The 19273-nt window shown below is 40.1% G+C and overlaps 2 protein-coding genes across 2 annotated transcripts; both read left to right on the forward strand.

Annotated features, from left to right (window-relative positions):
* Positions 1 to 1625: 1625 nt before the first annotated feature.
* Positions 1626 to 3963, forward strand: edc3 (enhancer of mRNA decapping 3 homolog; the record flags this gene model as incomplete). The annotated part of the gene is made up of 6 exons (XM_079224336.1): positions 1626 to 1789; positions 1908 to 2134; positions 2215 to 2553; positions 2718 to 2871; positions 2969 to 3186; positions 3286 to 3963. The coding sequence occupies 6 exons, from the start codon at positions 1626 to 1628 to the stop codon at positions 3618 to 3620; spliced, it is 1437 nt and encodes a 478-aa protein (XP_079080462.1). The 3' UTR covers positions 3621 to 3963.
* Positions 3964 to 12698: 8735 nt separating this feature from the next.
* On the forward strand, positions 12699 to 18991 carry LOC306740805 (tyrosine-protein kinase CSK-like). Its single transcript, XM_079223038.1, has 12 exons — positions 12699 to 12788; positions 12900 to 13013; positions 13165 to 13194; positions 14473 to 14676; positions 15239 to 15332; positions 15425 to 15490; positions 15885 to 15984; positions 16092 to 16182; positions 16267 to 16340; positions 16840 to 17035; positions 17137 to 17223; positions 17599 to 18991. Exons 1-12 carry the CDS (start codon positions 12774 to 12776, stop codon positions 17782 to 17784), a joined length of 1257 nt encoding a protein of 418 aa, XP_079079164.1. The 5' UTR covers positions 12699 to 12773; the 3' UTR covers positions 17785 to 18991.
* The last annotated feature ends 282 nt before the right edge of the window (positions 18992 to 19273 follow it).

Here is a 19273-nt window from a genome sequence, read left to right on the forward strand (position 1 = left end):
TGTGCTGACGTTGGACAGGAACCCTGTCCCAGAGACAGTTGCCATACCACACCATGCTGAGGTCTAAAAAAGAAAAACACATAAAACATTTACACTTCGATCAACATGTTCTACCAGAAAATATATCATATCTGGGTCTTACCTGAGCTGTAAAGCGTGATTTGGTGTCCCACATATCAAGGTCCGAGGTGGGGGGAAATGGACTTGAACTTCTGTATGAGGGTCTGAACATATTAGAGTGTCGTCTTAGATCTGAGTTATCTCTCCCCTTTGTATGGGAGAGGTTACAGTTCTCATCTGCCCACATGTCAGCCCACGCTTCAGGGAGAGGTTTTCACACAAAGGTGACAGCTTGAGGTGTTTGGCTATTCTTGGATCATGTGGCTTAATATTTCCACTGTTTGCTTGACGGTAAACAACTAGTTTTAACTCTAGATGGTTATTACAAGGTGTTTGTTATCTACAGATGTATTTTCTCTTATCATTAGTTAATTACATCTTTGCCATTGTACAAGTATGTCTCTATGAAGTGTATTGCGAACTGTACCGTGGTGCAGAAATCCTCTCCTCTCCACACTCTTGCTTGTAAGCAAGCTTTCCCATAGTAACCCATGTACACAGGAGGCAGTGAGGTGGGTGTGTCATGTGCTCACACTCCTGGGATAGTCTCCACATGATCTCACTCAGTCTGCTGACTGGTTGTTAAGAACATCTCACAAACAGTGATCATAACACTCATAGCTTAGCCTATCTGATCAATTATTTATTACAGTGAATGCGTCTGGACTAATTAATATTTACTTTGGGGACATATAGTAAAAACATTTTTTAGAATGCTCTGAGGTGAAAAGGTTTTTAAAAGGGAAAGCCAGCATGTGATGAATTGTCAAATAGTATACCGTGGCTATATAAACATGTTAAAACTCTACAGCTCTGTGTGAAATATTACATGCAACTGATTCAATCCAAGGATGTTTCTTTGCATGGGCCAGTCAGACCATTATTCAGCTCACAATAATATTGCTCATCTCAATTAATGCTCAAATAGTCATATGAGTATGTGACTCTATATTTTTTAATTAAACAAAACAAACGCGTAAGCGCTTATAATCAAATTCATTTGGATAATAGACACAATTTTAGATTTTGCAAATTTTCATCTTCACCGTTGTGCTCTTATTGTGAAAAACGCCTTGTATCGGAAGCAGGAAGCAGTCATCTTGAAGCTAGCAACAGCATCCTTTGACCATTCAATAAGCTAAAAGCTAGCAGTTTAAAGGAGCTACGGTTTTCCTTTCAGCATTTAATTTGACATTTCATTAATTAGAGTTCTTGGGAAGTGTGTTTCGCGTCATCTCCGAGAAGGTACAACACTTTGACTCCTCGTCTTTAATCAAATATAGCGTTTGCGTCTTGGAATTAACGCTAGATAACAGGCCGACGCTAATGCTAGTCAATTAGCATAACTTCGGTAACTCCACGCCAATTTTTGTTCCGACGTCCTGCTGCCAGAAAGGTAGCTTATTTGAACAGAAAGTGTGTTTTTTTTGTGTGTGTTTTTTAAATAAAGCTTCTCTGACAATTAACCTGAAATCAAAACTTCTGTTCTTCAACGTTGTGCAGTCATGGCAGCGGATTGGTTGGGTAGTTTGGTGTCAATTAACTGTGGGCCAACACTGGGAGTCTATCAAGGAGAAGTGGTGTCTGTGGACCAGTCCAGCCAAACCATCTCCTTAAGGCAACCTTTCCATAATGGAGTCAAGTGTCCTGTTCCCGAGGTCACATTCAGGTAATACTCGGCGGCCAAATGTTTTCTCTCTAGATGTTTTTCACGAATTGGGCTGTTTGACAACCACCGTTTCTTCCTGTTAATAAATATAGTATTCTACCCTGTTTTTGTCCTGTAGTGCCATCGACATAAAGGAACTCAAGATTTTAGATACCAGAAATCGCAATGCTAGGAACAGCTCTTTTGCAAATACAAAGGCAGGCAGTGCTCCAGTTACAGTGCCAAAGGGTGATCCCAGGCCTGTGGAGAAACTTAACTCTCCTCAGCACTGCTCAAAAAGCTATGGAGAACGTCACCTGGACATACCTGGCCAGCCAAAAGCATTTCGTAGAAGACACAACTCCTGTAAGTGCAATGTAGTACAGCTCGATCAGACGATATTATTGTTGTTGCTGTGTTGAGTTACTGTGCATTTTTTCCATCAGGGTCATCTAGTAGTCGAGGGGCAAACCAAGTGACACCGAAGAAGAACGGAGTGAAGAATGGTCAGATGAAGCACAGAGACGACGAGTGTTTTGGGGATTGCACGGACGACGGACTGACTACAGACTTTGATTTTGAAGGAAACTTGGCTCTGTTTAACAAAGCAGCAGTTTTCTCAGAAATCGATATATCAGAGCGTCGTAATGGTGCAAGGTCACGTGGGACTCCTCAAGATCAGACACCCACACGGTACCGTCACGATGAAAACATCCTGGAGACCAAACCTGTTGTGTACAGACAGATTACTGTACCGCAGCCTGGAACCAAAGAGTACTGCACCGGTAAGTTGTTTCACATTAATGAGCAAATGGTAGTGAGGGCAAATTATCTATAGTACACCGTTTTGATTTATATATATATATATATATATATATATATATATATATATATATATATATATATATATATATATATATATATATATATATTTTGTTTCCCCTTCCAGATTCTGGGCTTGTTGTCCCCAGTATATCCTATGAGCTTCACCAGCGTCTATTGTCGGTCGCTGAGCGCCATGGTCTCTCACTGGAGCGAAGACTTGAGATGACTGGAGTGTGTGCAAGTCAGATGGCACTTACATTGCTGGGTGGGCCCAACAGGTAAGCATGCAGTGATGGTTTGTAAGCACAGATGAGAACAGCCGTAGGTAAATGAAATGTAATTTATTTTAATTTTTATTTATTTATTTTCTTCCAGATTCACGCCCAAAAATTTGCACCAGCGTCCCACAGTTGCTCTGCTGTGTGGGCCTCATGTTCAGGGTGCTCAGGGCATCAGCTGTGGTCGTCACCTGGCCAATCATGAAGTTGAGGTCATCTTGTTTATGCCCAATTTTGTCAAGATGCTGGACTCGGTAACCAGTGGGCTCACCCTCTTCAACAAAACTGGTGGAAAACAAGTGTCAAGTATCAAAGGTGGGCATATTGTTCTACTTATAATTTGCTCAGTTTTTTAATCTCTTGCCCACCAGTTAAAGTTATGTTTTTCTTTTTCTTTTTTCTCCGTCTACACAGACCTTCCAGACACTCCCGTGGACTTAATCATAAACTGCCTGGACTGCCACGAGAACACATTCCTGATGGATCAGCCTTGGTACCGAGCAGCTGCAGACTGGGCTAACCAGAACCGAGCGCCAGTGCTCAGCTTAGACCCTCCTGGTAGTGGAAAGGGACATGCAGTCGAGGCCAAGTGGTCCCTCTCTCTCTGCCTCCCCCTTCCCCTGGCTGAGGGGGCTGGCAAGGTTTACCTGTGTGACATAGGTATTCCTCACCAGGTGTTCCAGGAAGTGGGAATCAAGTACATTTCTCCTTTTGGTTGCAAATTTGTCATCCCCTTGCACTCTGAATAATGGGACGAGTGGTAAACAAGACACCTCCGTGACCACACACAAGGTTGTGGCCCCTTTATATTCCAGAGTTCATCCATTTAAGTTTCTAGCTCTTCAACATGTGAATGGGACCACTAATTAGTTCTACAAGGAATAGGTTCTATGGGTGGGATAGGGAAGAACTTTATTGAAAAAAGTAAATGTGTTGACCATCAGAGGCCTCAGCCATCATGTAGATATCATTGAATTTACATGATACTAAAAGATATTTGGAAGATAGATTTTTTTTTTTTAAATACAGCTGAGGTGTCAAAAATAATACCACTAGTATTAAGTAGTTTTAGATTGAATAGGACTCTCTGACTTAACATGGACACATTTCTGAATGTCACTGTAATCTAACCTCATTCCAAAGTCATCTAGTAAATAAATGGAGATCTACCATATAATACATGCAAAGGCGAGGTTATTACAGTAAGCTGGATGAGACAACAGAAATCCAACTAGCATTGGCGCTTTCATTGCTAATGACTTGGCCTTATATTCTGCCATACTCGACAGCACTCTGTATCTGTCGCCTGATGTTTGGGATTTTAAATCCTTTGAAGAAAATGTGGAATACTTGTAATTTGAGTAATGTTATATTTTCAATCTAAGCCAGTATTGAATGGAGCAGTTTTTTCTGTTCATGTAAAATTATGCAGTCTTGATAAGGGCTTTGATAGGTTGACACAGCATGCAAATCCTCAAGCAATTTCGCTTTTTAGGGGGCTAGAACGTTTGCTAACTAGATGTGATAATATAGTCATGATGTGAGCATTTGCTCCACTAGCTTCTGTAAATCAATGCAGTCTGTCATTGGTCGCATGAAACAGTCGGCATCCATCAACAGCAGTTGTATGAAGTTAGACTTTTGTTAAACAAAAAATATTTTTGTAAGCATAGGAAAAACTACAGATTCCATGTAAAAACTACAAGCGTGGATATGGATGGATTGGTTTAGTCCATGTCCTTAAAATGTAAAGGGCTTATAAGAAATGGTGTTGAGTGTGTATGTATATATATGTATGTATGTATGTATGTATATATATATATATATATATATATATACACACACACACACCCATGAGGCGAGCCACACGACACACTGACTGTCAGTTCCAAAACTAGATTTTTAGTTGTTTGATCAGTGAGCGATGTCAATGAGAATTTTTCTTTGGAACAAAACCTGGAGGTTTCATTTCTGCTTTGGCTCTTTATTGTAACTGTTGAAGGACCATACCAGTGTGTTTGCAAGTTTCAGTTCCTAATTACAAATCATTTGTTTAATTTTACATTTTTTTTTTTTAAATATTTTTCTATTGGGTTCCAATTACTACTGTGTAGTATATAAAAATACATCATAGTTCACACAAAGTCTACAGTAGTGAAATAGTTGTTGTGTGGTGATGTAGTAAGCTTTAAAAGGCCACCGCATTACACTAACACAGAGGAATGCATACGTGGCATTTTCGGCGATGGACTATTTTTGAATAGTATCCTCGTAGATTTTCATGTTGTATGGAAAGAATAGAGTCCAACGGATGCCTGGAAGACATAAGACATTTATAAAACACAGTATTATGGTTTGCAGTTGTGATATAAAATGGAAGTGTAATTTGTAATAAATGGCGCTATAGGTCCTTTTTAAGTTTCCAACCGCCTTGCCGTTTACATTTGAGCATTTATTTTCTTTTATCAAAGTTGAGTTGTTTAACATAAGTTCAGTTTTATAAAGCATAAATGCTCTATATTTGGAATGTGTTTCTGGGAATCGTCTTGATCTAAACTCACAATGATTAGGATGCAACTAACTGTAGTGAGTACTCTCTGAACCAAATATATTGGGTTCATTTTTTTTGCTACGTGAAATCGCAAAACATTTCTTTTCATGAATTCTCTCTCCTGATATAAGAGTGTGGCTGTTTGTGTACTTAACCACTGCTGGTATTTCTAAAGTACAGAATGTGAAATATAATGCATTAAGAGCTGCTTGATTTGTGCGGCCTCTCGTCCTGAACTGAGGTGATGTTTGTGTCTCTAATGCCACATCGAGTTGACAATGTAAGTCAAACCCTTTGCTCGTTCTTTGACATGGTCACATTCATTTTGAAATGTGTCCAAAGTAGAGACGGTTTCATGAAGTTTACTGGACCTGCTGATTGTGTACAGCAACATGTTATGTAATACTGTGTTTACACATGGAGCTCACATGTGCAACATTAACTTGCACAGGGCTCATACGCTAATTCAGTGAAAAATACCTTCATGCGCAAGGGGTTTGTCCTTTCGCCAACATTCCTCCGGCCTGATGTGTTATGTCTCATCTGTTGAGACAAGTCTGGCTTAGAAACACCAGCCAGCGTTACTGAACGGGATGAGTTTATATTGTGTTCGGCCGCCAGGGGGCCATTAAACCACAGGTTTGATGGCTCTTCCTTTTTCTGTTGTAATGGCAGCTTTATCTACTATTTCCTCTTACAAATGTTTTTTCTCTTCTACGAAATGTGATTAGTCAGAATCCATGAGGTGATCTGGGGTATTTGGCGGAAAAGCATCTGTTCTTGAAGTGACTTTGTTTAATCAAACGTCGGTTACGCTTCTTGAGATGTAGTTTACATGTTTCAAATTCTCAGATATTCACTGCGAGAGTTTGCAGTTCAGAATTAAACAACCAGTGGGAGGTTGTGTCTAAACTGGACAACCGTTTCCTTTCGGGAGCAAAGTTCACCGTCTTGTGCAAAAATACTGAGACAATACAAAAATAAAAAATGTTTTAAAAAAAACTTCACCTTTGCTTCATCTTTGTGGACTTTTTATAAATATGGGTGATCAAATTCCCTCAACAAAAGTTGATTCAGTGATCCATTTTTAACCAGACTGGTTTCTTATTAACGCGCATGTGCACTGCAAAATCAAGGTGGGGCAAAAACTTGAATTTTTCAGCAGGGGAAAAGGAGTGTGGCAGTCTGAAGTAGACTCAAAGTGGTCTGAATCGCATTTTACTTGATCGCGGGGACGTTTAACCACTTGAGTTATCGCGTTTTTTCTCACACTCACACGGCTCTTTCTACAGAGGGACCGTCGAGACTGCAGCAATACGTTTTTAGAAACTTTTTTTTTTTTTTTTTTCTAATAATTTGATGCGACTTTTCCAAGTGATGTTGACAGGAGACGCAGCAACAACAGTCCTGGCTGGTTTTATTAAGCTACTTTTGGACTGCTGAAGTTTTGGGTCACCTGAGGCAGATTGCACTTCCTCATCGGGGACTTGATGTGTTTTTGCGCTTCGACATCAACTGTCAGTTAGTTATTTCGTGAATGGGAATTTGTCTTCTGTCGCTCAGAGGACGGGAGCAGAATCACCTCTTATTGCCTCAAACGTGTCGGTTGTTGCCTGCAAACAGGTAAGAGTTTATTTAGAGATGCAGCCTTAGTAGACGCAGTGAAGCGGCTGTGTTGTGGTAAAGCTTCACACGCATTTCTAAAATAGAGCCAAGCTGCCAGCTTGTACACTTCCGTTGTCTTATTGTACAGTAACTGACACCTCTGAAGAAGTGTATCAGAAATCATTGTGGTTTGGGACCTGTCACTAGTAGGCCAACATAATAGTCATGTATCTTTTCTATAATGAGTGTTGCTCAAAGTGCTTTACAGTAAAAACAAAAGAAGGCTTTGGTAAATGTGTGATTTCTTTATTTACGTCCTCCTTCAAACTTCTGCAACTTCCTCTGCCTTTTGGGGTGCAGAAGCTGCATCATGCAGTTCTCAAAACTGCCCTGTAAACTTAATGGTATATTCATGGTGATCATCCGGACTGTTTCGGGGCCTGCAACAGTTTTTAGAAACTGTTATGACGTTGCAAAACTGTCTGCAATTGCAGGAATGTGTAACTTGCAGATGGGTTGTTATTAAATGGTTTACTATTGCTTTTTTCCTCATTCAGTCTGTCCTTCTTAGGAAACAATCAAACTTAGTTAACAAGCCACCTGTGCACTAAGTGCCAAACAGAAAAAAGAGTTCAATGGAACAAGTAGGCTTAATGTCTGAGGGAAGCACCAAGGACCTCCTGGATCTGTTCAGGGCTGATGCCCCTCTCTGTCTCTGAAAAAGGCTGATGCAAGTCTGGTGCTGCTGCCATAGCCCTAGGGCTTCTTCCACAGAAGATTCTTCTTTAAGAGTATAACAAAACTGCAAAGAAGGATGAAGCTTATGAAACAAGCGCATGAAACCGCAGCAAACTGCTACTCTGTCATGTGTCAGGTATGGCTGCATCAGCAGAGCAGCGTTGCACTGCACTTTGTGCACAGCACCTCAGCAAGGAAGTGTCCATTCACTGCTCAGGCAACCCAGCTTTGCCTTACATGGTGTTTTTTAAATATGTTAATGTACTAAAAGCATCAATTACTCAAAGTGGGATCGGTGTCAAGGCCTTTATTGTGTTGTTTGAACTTTGGAATGAAGTAAAATGCAAAGTTTACTGTAAGGCCTTGATGGCAAATTAAGGGGTATTTCCCCCGACTGACAATCATTGATTTTCTCTTCCTGTTAGTCTGAAGACGGCCTTGTTTTCAGGGTTAAGTTGTATATTTATCTATGATAAACAGGACGCTATTTTACGTGTATTCCTTATCAGTATGCTTTAACGCCTTGTATTACTGAGCCTCACAGGCAAAACTGACCGTCATTAAAGTGATACAATGGCGGCTTGTGCTGCAGGGCCTACCACTGGACTCGTACTTCCTGTCTTACATCCTGCAGAGAGACCTCAGTTTCAGTGAGCAGTGCTGCTGCACTAGAGTCCAGCTGTTGTACCAGAGCCAGAGGGGATTTCCTCCTCTGAGGTACCTCAAGAACATCTGCAGGCTGTCAGAGCCAGCTGGGTGAACTGTTGGCATGCCATGCACTCTTTCTCTTTCTTTACATGTCTCGCCGCTCGATGAGTTGGTTTGCATACCTGCCAGATGATAGCTTGGGGGACATGGACAAAAAAATCATTGTTTCCTTCTCTCGGCACTCGGCCCTGCCACCCTGCTGCTGTAATGGGGATGATAACAGGGCAGCAGCATCAAAGCAGTCGCAGAGCATCCTGAGACTGGAGGGTCAGGATGAGGGGCAGATTACCCAGCTACCCCTACTGCAAATAGTAGAGAGGTGCAGGAGCACACAGGCACACTCTTACTTAAGTAAAAGCAGAGCAGCGTGATCAGTAAATTACCCGTAAAGTGTTCTTTACACAAATAAATGGCCCCTGTGACTGATGTATTATTACATATTATATTATTAGATTGTTAATACTGGTGCATCATTTTTGTAAGCAGCATTTTTGCTCGAATGAAACCATCTGGCGATGTTTAGAGGGCAAATATCTCTCTGGTGGAAATGCAAACAACTCATAGACATCAGAAATGTGACAAGGGGCCCCAAGTAGACAGTGCTTCTTTGTAAGGGGTCACAAGCCCCCAAGAAATGTGATCACTGATGTAATATTTACCAAGCCATTTTATTCAATGAGTTTGTTATATGTTTTGTTGTATGTTCATCTTAAATGTTACTAGCTGTCAGCTAAATGTAGTGGAATGAAAAATGCAATATTTTACTCTGAAATGTAGTGGAGTAAAAGTCTAAGAAGTAGAAGTAGCCTAAAATGGAAAAACTCAAGTAAAGTACAAGTACCTCAAAGTTCCACTTGAGTACAGTACTTGAGTAAAAGTGCTGTGTTTTTTTCCACGACTGATAAATATAAGTGTTAGGAGTTATATTTCAAAGACAACACATGATGCTGTTTTTGAGTGACACATTTGCAGGTCTGTCCACAGGACCTCGAGCCATTCTCACTTGCAACATCTTGCATGATCAGCATGTTCACCTCTACAGATAGACTGGGGAGTGGCAGATTTAAACAAGACCAAAGGAGACATTTCTACATTCCTGTCTTGTCTTGCTTTGTGTGCTCAGGCTACCACTGATTTGTACAGTTTAGACTAGGACTTACTTGCTCAAGACAAGAGAGACGAGACAAAATATAGATCAACAGGTTTTTATGGATGCCAATGATATGCCAAATTGGACTGGAATAGATTAGCATTGTTTAAAGTGATGTGAAATTTCTATGTATTAGTGATTGTTAAATTTAGAGTGAGTTTGTGCTCCTTGTGCTCTTTCCTTACTACATTCATGTTTAGTCTGTCACAGAGTTTGCTGGTTTCCTGTTGCTTAGGTCATGCCTAGCGTCTCCTAAAACAGACTATATATCTCAATGGGATGTACTAAGTCACTGGACCAATGGCTGTATCAGTGCATTTTGAGGTATTTGTGTCATGAGAGTCACTTTTATGCTATTTTTAAAATATCATTTACGTGATGATAACAGACCAGCAGACACAGGTTGATTGTACTCACTGAATAAAATCTGAAGTACAATTCATATCTCCAGACCTGCAGAACTGAATCATTGCTGCCCCTAAAGCTACTCACTGGACAGACTGATGATGATGGACTTCTCACTGAGACAGGGGTCAGTCGAAACTCGACCGACTCACAATGACAGCCTTGTCCGCTTCCTAAAAAGAGCAAGCTGTGGTTCCATGTGGAGCTCTCTGGAAGTGGCAATGTGACACCATGACAAACTGAGCGCTGTCCCATTCAATCGGCTGCTGGTGACCTGCCGCTGAGATGCATTCACTGTCCCAAAAGAGAGGAATTAAAAAGTGCCGTTGTGTGTCGGCCTTGGCCCCATTGATCCACACTTGGTGGGATCACTTTGCTCTTTCAACAAGGACTTTGCCTTGACAGATTCTGCCAATTCAGTTTTCAGAACATCAAAAGCATAGTTCCCTGCTTTAAGTTTTAATTCATAGAGATTTTAGTCAGAATAATGGAGTTATAAGGACGTATTAGCAGCATGGCTCTAGGGAGTCGGTCCACCACTTTGGTCCAGAATGAAACATTGTAACAACCATTGGATGGATTGGTCCCCACATGATGAATCCTACTGACTTTGGTGATCCCTTCACAAACAGCAGGTTGACATTTGGGATTCAGAGGGATATGTCTCAACAACTGTTGGATGGATTACAATTTGGCGCAGACATTTATGGTCTCTGTTCAACATTGGTGATCCCCTCACATTTGAACAGTGGTAGAAGAAGTGTTACGATCTTTCACATTAGTAAAAGTAGACAAATATCATCAATAAAATGCACTTAAAGTATAAAAGTAAACATACTGACTATCCAGCTAAAATAGGCTCTGTCATTGAAACTTTATAATATATTATACAATTAGATTATTATTATTAATGTATTTTGCTGGCTGTGGTACAGGTAATTTTACTCATTATTTATACTGTTGGCTGGTTATTGGCTTAATTTACCAATAATGCAATATAGTGGACTAAAGAGCATACATTACCATACAATATAAATCAAGGAAAGTACAAATAATAACTGAATTGTGTAAATGTAATTACTTACTTTCCACCACTGCTTTTTATGTCACACAGTGGTTGATTCATGTTATAGGAGGTAATCCAAAAATATTTCAAAGAAATACTGGATATCTTTAGCCTACCAGGCTTTTAAATATTATGTAAACAAATTAAAATTGAGAGGAGAAAATCTCTTTGGTTAAACTGCTCATGACTTGTGTTGAGCGGTCGGTCACATGGCACGATTAGTTTGGCTTCCTTCACAATGAGCACTACAGCCTCAAAGCAGCGCTAGCATGGCTTCAGACTTTTTTCTTTTTCTTTCCCCGTTATGACTTTCTGTACAGTGTGAAATGTCAAAGTGTAACGTAGAAAAGATGGGTTGGGATGAGCAGATGCAAAATGAGGGTGTCCTTTATACGTTGATGGGCGTGGGAAATGTGTCCAGATAGACAGCTGCAGTGCTCCATGGGGGACAACATCCGTCGCACCCTCATCCCACTCAGTGATGACAGTCCTCTTTGGGACGCATGAGAGTTTAGTCTAACATGTGTTGTGAAGAGGCTGGTCATTGAATGTGTGACAATGCAGACATGCCAGATTATATTTGCAATAGAAAAACGATATTTTTCAAAAATGAAGAGCTTGGAGCGTGACACACACACACACACACACACACACACAGAACGATACTTTTAAAAGGAAGAGCTTGGAGAGTGACACACACACACGCACACGCACACACAGGAAGTTGACAGCATAGTAAATGACATGTCGGAGGATGTGACCTCATGTAAAGTGGCAGATGTATCAACGCCAGGATTTTCCCTGAGCTCTGACCATTGAGCCCGACCCCTTCTCCATGGGAGCTAACACAAGGAGAGAGGAAGTGGGGTTTTGGGGGAGGATTGAGAGGGGGGTGTTGAGTGTGATTTAACCCATAGGTCATCAGTTCGTTATAACATTGTTGTGCATGTATCATGGAAACAATTCTCGTGGGTGACTCAGGCCCGAGGTTGCAGTCACCAGTGGCTGCTTTATTGACGTAAAGAAACGCTGGCTGGATGAGTCCCTTGCTGGTCAGCGCTCACCACAAGTTTGCATTCCAGCGCTGAAGAGAGCTATCTTGATCCCTACAAGGACCAGTCATTGAGGCTCAGCACCAGTGTGTGTCCACTTTGGGTCCAAATTAACTGGTTAAGCATATAGAATAAAAAGTACAAAGTAGGCCAGGTTTCATTCCTTTTATTCATTTGAATATTATTCCAAAACATACTTTATACTAAGTATTATCCATCAACAAAAGCCTCGTCTTTATGTATTAATGCGTCATGGAAACATTCTCCCTTAGTTGTGAAAGTGTGATTTAAAAAAAGAAAGACTTGTTAGTTCTGCTTTCTTTATCAGCGAGCTATTTTTACTGACACTGTCTGATCTGAAACTACTGTTGTGCATTCTGATAATAGTTGACTTGTTTACTATGAATGAACAAGCGCACCTACACAGCAAAACCACAAATTGACTTTCTTCCTGAGAATTAGTTTGTGGTTAAGTGAATATCTTTTGAAGCAAGGGCATCACTCTGATTACATTCTCTTTCCCTTTCTAGGTACTGTATGTGTGTGTGTGTGGTTGTGTGTGTGTCTATCAGCTCTAATGGTAGCAGCTAGAAAACATCACCTGTGAGAGGATTGAACCACCTCACCATGACAGAGGTCCAGGTAAGATAGAGCTCCAGAGTACATGCTTGTCAAAACTCAGATACACATCATAACATGTCCGATCTGTGAGACATTTGTTTACTAATTAGTGATCTGCCAATGTTCCCGTAGACTCCATGGCCACAGGGCACAGAGTGTGTGGCCAGGTATAACTTCAAAGGCACATCAGAGCAGGACCTGCCCTTCAATAAAGGAGATGTGTTGTCGATTGTTATTGTCACAAAGGTAATGTTTCATGGCCTAACTTATGTTCCAAAAAATATAGAGTTTAGCTCTCATGCAAAATGTCTGTAGATATAAAGACACATGGAAGGACTTCATGGTTGTGTTTCCTACTCCACTTAATTTGAACCATTTGTGACATTTTATGTTTCAGGATCCAAACTGGTACAAAGCAAAAAATTCAGCAGGTCGCGAGGGAACAATTCCAGCCAACTATGTGCAGAAAAGAGAAGGAGTGAAATTTGGAGGGAAACTGAGTCTAATGCCGTGAGTACCCAGATTATCATGGTTTACTTAGTTTCGATGCCCAATGTAATAACTTTCAAAGCAAACAGGATGAGGTTCATGTTTTTGCTGTCTATAACTCAAAAGTTGCCACTACACCAGCTTTGTGTGGCTTTTGCAGCGACGGCTAAAATAGCTAGACTTTGCCCTCTTCCAATGGCAGTGTGGTTGCTGAAGGCAGATGGGCTATTTGTCGCGGCGGTGACGCTGTAGTTATGTGAATGGGGACCACAGTTGGGTCGGGCTGTGTTATAATTGCAGTGCACTTGTTTCTGTTTCCAGCTCAGCCTTGCTTGAACTTGTGCTGCGTAGTTTCCTGTTGTTTCTTTTCTTTTGTCGACTGAAGTAATCTAAAAAATCTCCCTGTTTCCAGTCCACACGACTGTTGTGTACAGGCATGAGAGCATGTCAATGAGTGACAGGCTTATTTATAGAGCCCTTAATTACATAACAACAACCCGTGGCAAAAACCAACAAAGAAAGGTAATATCAGTCATAAAATAACAAAATAAATCCATTAGGAAGACATACTTTAGCTACTCATAGCCTTATCTACCCACCAATGACCTTACATCATCCCTTATGTATAATTACAGAATGTCTTATTTATTAATAATTATACATTTTGTGGCTAAGAATCAATTTTCCTGTACAGCAACACCAAAAATAATATTAAAAGAACAGACATGAGTTGAGGAACACCACCTGATCTTATCATAATGAAATGCTGTTGTCATTATTGTTAAATAATAATCACCAGTCATGAAGTTGAGAGTAGAATGGTAAGGGGGATCTAGGGGCATTTGCATCAAAACAACGATGATGAACATGTCTCAAAGGCTAATTGAAAAATAATCTGCTTTTTACAAGCTAATATTGTTCTGATTAATACCTCTTTAAACGGTCAGAGGCATCCCCATTGAACATTATAAACTTCACAGATGGAGTATTTATTGCAGACCTGTTGTTTTAGACTGCAATATATTTTGATATGTGTGCCTAATCAACTGGCAACTGATTGTACCTGTAATATGCTTTGTACTGATTGATGCAAACAGAAGGGAGTCTGCAGAAAGGATCTAAGTAGATTTCAGTCATTTGGTTTCTAAAATGTCTTTCCTTTTGGCTGCTCAGTCACCTCTCTGGTTCTTCTGCTCCCAGATGGTTTCATGGGAAGATAACGCGGGATCAGGCAGAGCTGTTGCTTCACCCTCCTGAAACTGGCCTCTTCTTGGTACGAGAGAGCACCAACTTTCCCGGCGACTACACTCTGTGTGTGAGCTGCGACGGAAAGGTGGAGCACTACCGCATCATCTACACCAACGGCAAGCTCAGTATCGATGACGAGGGGTACTTTGAAAACCTCATGCAGCTGGTTGAGGTAAGACATTAACACTTGGCTTTGTTTTCTAATGTTTGCTCTGGTTCTATGTAAAGCTTTGGTCTACTGCATGTTTGTTGTATTTTCCTGTTTTAGAGCCCCACGTTTCTGTGCTACCTCATAGACCACAGACAGTTCCTGGAACAAATAATGAACAGGAAGTGTTAAAGAGGAAGAGTGAACAGTATGCTAAAGGTGCAGAGTTCTAACATTAAAAGACACCAAGCTATTTACTCTTCAAATGAGTCCTTTTCCAGATTAACATGCTTATTTTCAACAGAAGCTTATGATATACTCTACAGTAGAGGAGCATGAGTCATTTTAGTCCGACCTATTTGAGAGGAAGCCTGGTCAGTCGTCCATTATATATTTTGATAATTTGATTATACAGCCCTCTATTGGTCATTATGAAACACTGCTCACTGAGTTGTATTGCCCCTAAACTGTGGTGTTGTTTTAGTTTTAGTTTTTTTATTTGAGCTATGTGAGTGTTGAAACAGGTGGTACAGTTATATGCTGAAATATTTAATAAATTAATGCCAGGTTTTGCTTTTTTTTGTAGCACTACACCAAAGATGCAGATGGCCTGTGCACCAGACTAATGAAGCCAAAAGTGGAGGAGGGGTCGGTGGCCGCTCAGGATGAGTTTTCCAGGGGTAAGATGCAACCACATTGTTTGAGCCTTTTTGTTCATGCAAAGCATGTATGAGCCTATTGTGCTATGTTTCGCTCTTTAAATGACCAACAGGTGGCTGGTCGATGAGCAGGAAAGACCTCAAGCTGCAGCAGGTTATTGGAAAAGGAGAATTTGGAGGCAAGTAGCTTCATGTTTACACGGCATAGTACAAGTGACTCAATTGTATTTAATCGTTGACATGTGGTGGGGATCAGATATGTATTATGAACATGCTTACAGGGAGTAAAGATGGAACATGACTGGTTTTACTTTAAAAAGTACATTGTGTCCACAATTATAGGTAAAAAATGAGTATTAACGTTAAAAACATAACCATGCAAACTTGTTTAACTAAATTAAATTCCAAATCATTGACTTTTAACAATGACACCTTCCCTCATGCCCCATGTGATTTAAGAGAAGGTTTTTCTTATTTGTGTTGCTGGTTTTGTATCAGGAGGACGGATAAATGCGAGTAGACATTGTTAGATGTGAGTTACCAGTCAATTGTTATCGTTTGTGATCATTCCAGATGTCATGGTGGGAGACTATAGAGGGACCAAAGTAGCTGTAAAGTGCATAAAACATGATGCTACAGCGCAGGCCTTTATTGCCGAGGCTTCTGTCATGACGTAAGGAACATCTTTTATTTTATACTTATATTCGTTTTTTTGAAACATGAATAAACGAGTAACATGTCATCTGCATTCCATGTGTGTGTGCTCCTCTCCTTCCAAAGGCAACTACGGCACGATAACCTGGTGCAGCTGCTGGGAGTGATCGTAGAGGAGAACGGGAGTCTTTTTATAGTGACTGAGTACATGGCCAAGGTTGGTGGCAGGCTGTTTGATACATTTGTTAACATCTTTTGTACTTTTCTAAAGTTGTCACATGTCGGTTTTGTTTGTCTTCAGGGCTGTTTGGTTGACTACTTACGTTCCAGAGGCCGGACAGTACTTGGTGGAGATGCTCTCCTTAATTTTGCACTGTGCGTATAACTGCAGTTTTCTACAATTATACTGTATTACAGGTAGACTGTAGAGTGTTTGATCTGTGGGGCTGTGGGAGAGCGAATGTGTTTTTACAATAAACTTGTTGTTTACCTCCTCTGCCTACCTCACAAACAGATCAATATGATCAAATAAAGGGGACAAGAACAGCTGTTCTCTGTTTCATGCAATTCCATGCATTAGCATTTGTTGATGGTTAGAAGTGTACAGGGCAGCAATGCACCAGTAAAGGAGGAGAAAAAACCATCGAAAGCAAATGTTTAAAGTTGGAGATGCAATGCAACATATTGAAGTCGGGAAACACTGACTGTAAATTAAGATATGTTGCTTTGCAAGACTCCAGGGTACTTATTAAGATTGTCCATGTTTTGTTGGATTATTAGGAAATTTGTACTTCATGTTTGCGATCCCAAGATTGAGAGTGTAAAGCGAAAACTCCTTCAGGTTTTGAATTTTTGATTTATTGTGTTTTTACAGAGATGTCTGTGAAGCCATGGAGTACCTGGAAATAAATAACTTCATCCACCGAGACTTAGCAGCCCGCAATGTTCTCGTATCAGAAGACAACATGGCCAAAGTCAGCGACTTCGGTCTGACCAAGGAGGCGTCTTCCACCCAGGACACTGCTAAGCTGCCTGTGAAGTGGACATCGCCAGAGGCCCTCAGGGAAAAGGTAAACTGTTGTTTACAAGGACTATTGCCATGTTGAGTAGTGTGCTTTGCCATATGTAGCTCCCACTAACTGAAATTCTCTTAATTTCTCTTAATCAATAGAAATTTTCCACCAAATCAGATGTTTGGAGCTACGGTATTTTGCTTTGGGAGATTTACTCTTTTGGCCGAGTGCCTTACCCGAGAATTGTAAGTATCAATATATTTTTGTAAGGAGGCATACTGAACATATTATTAGGGTTAGGGCTTTGATTTAATCAGCAATGCATTTACAGTCTAGATTAAAGTAATGTATTTACCTGAAATAAAATACAGGATAAAAAAACATCTATAAACTACATTCCTTTTTATAGAAATGTGAAAATCCAAAATGGTAATTTTGTGAAGAAAAAGTACTGCATATACTTTGTTCTTTAATGTGTTCCTGTATTTTTAACCAGTCACATTATTCACCTCAAATGGACCTCCATGTGATACAGAATACACAAATCTCACTGTTTTTTTAAAGTAAGTTATGTTTGCTGTCAACACGTCTGTCTACCAACAACTTTTTCCATTCTGTAGCCATTAAAAGACGTTGTGCCTCGAGTGGAGAAGGGTTACAAAATGGACTGTCCAGAAGGCTGTCCTGAAGTGGTCTATAACATCATGAAACAGTGCTGGAACCTGGATCCTGCTGCCCGACCAAGCTTTCAAATGTTGAAGGAGTGGCTACAACACATCAGCCAAGGGATGATAAAAAAACAATGAGACATCTCACAGAACAGACACAAAAAGTGACTTTCCTTCCTTTATTTTGACCACATGGACCATAACCTAGGAAGGAAAAATCATTTCAAAAGACTGCTCTTCCAAAGTTCATGACAAAGTTTTCTTTCACACATTGTCCATGAACTGTTAAGTAAAACAGTATGCTTCTTAGCATCATCCCTCACCTCAGGTTGTTTAAACTGCAGTGACTCTTTTTTACTGGCTCAGTCGCTCAAGTGAGTCTTTCTGTGCTTGGTTATCGACCAGTATTTCCGTAGAACACACCGTTGTCTCCCAGACACAGTGCCTTGACCTTTTTAAAAAAAAAACTATTTCATGTATTTTATGTTGATATCCTTGGTCTTTGGTGGCATCATTACATTTCATGAACATATAGAGTAGACCGTAACATAACTTGACTAAGTTAACCAAATCCATGGTACCTGTTTAAACAGGAGACGCTTCAAGAGTAGGAATACAGTTGTGATACATCATTTCTCGCTGTATTATTTTTACAGCTTCCAGGTACACGTTTTTGCATGAATGTTGAATTATTTTGTTAAAAGGACAAAGTTAAAAATAACTTTGATTATGCAGCTTAATTTTTTTCATTGCCATATGATTTGAAATGTGCTTAGATCCCTCTATAAGTCAAAAAAGGAAGCACAAGTTTTTACCTTTACTACTGATATAATAACACCATTCAGCTCAGTCATGTAGACATCATTCCCATGTACAGAAGTTTCCTTCCAAACATCAGCAACTGTTTTGATTTTGGAATCTTTGGATTTCACCAGATGTTCTGGATTTTGTATGTAATGAGAAACAGAGTGTTAATAATTTTACTGTGCTGCCATTTTCAACAATACAAAATAAGAAAACATTTTGAAAATTGTTCCACAATAGCGACTTTGACTGGGGACAGCATGATGAAAATTAGCCTCTGGCTCACTTACAGCTTCACCAGTGGCGGGCCGTGGATTTTCTACCTTACAATACATGTAGTGTATTTGTGAAAAACAATTACATTATAAAATAGCTATAACTTTAATTATAAAAATAAAATGTTTTAATTATAAAATAGCTATAACTTTGTGATTCTGTTTACACCAGCAGCGTAGGCTTAGCAGGCCCTGACGGCCCGCCACTGAGTTTTAATGTTGATTGGTGTGCATTGTCCCTGCAAAATAATACAATAAAAGAACATACACACAAACTATTGGTTATTTTTTAATAAGAGATGTTCTTAGATGCGAATTTAACAATAAAGATTAGAGCATTTCAAAAAAATAAACACAACCGGAACCATGACAAAGGGAATTCATTGCACAAAATGGGGGCTTATTTGTGTGTTGCATCCTGTGGTGCAACAGGGAAATGTGACCTGAAAACAGAGGCGAGTTGCCAGAAAACAACTCGCCTCGGGGCACGCGGATTAATCCAGGCTTTGTTCAAGTTAGTGATGGAGAATGAAGCGGATGTTTTTTAT

Source organism: Taurulus bubalis, assembly GCF_910589615.1.
Source record: "Taurulus bubalis genome assembly, chromosome: 9".
Taxonomy (NCBI): domain Eukaryota; kingdom Metazoa; phylum Chordata; class Actinopteri; order Perciformes; family Cottidae; genus Taurulus; species Taurulus bubalis.

Coding starts and splice junctions, on each gene's coding strand:
- LOC306740805 (XM_079223038.1), top strand. Junction 13,195..14,472: donor GGTACAAAGCAAAAAATTCA/GCAGGTCGCGAG, acceptor TTTCATGGGAAG/ATAACGCGGGATCAGGCAGA. Junction 14,677..15,238: donor ACCTCATGCAGCTGGTTGAG/GTAAGACATTAA, acceptor TTTTTTTTGTAG/CACTACACCAAAGATGCAGA.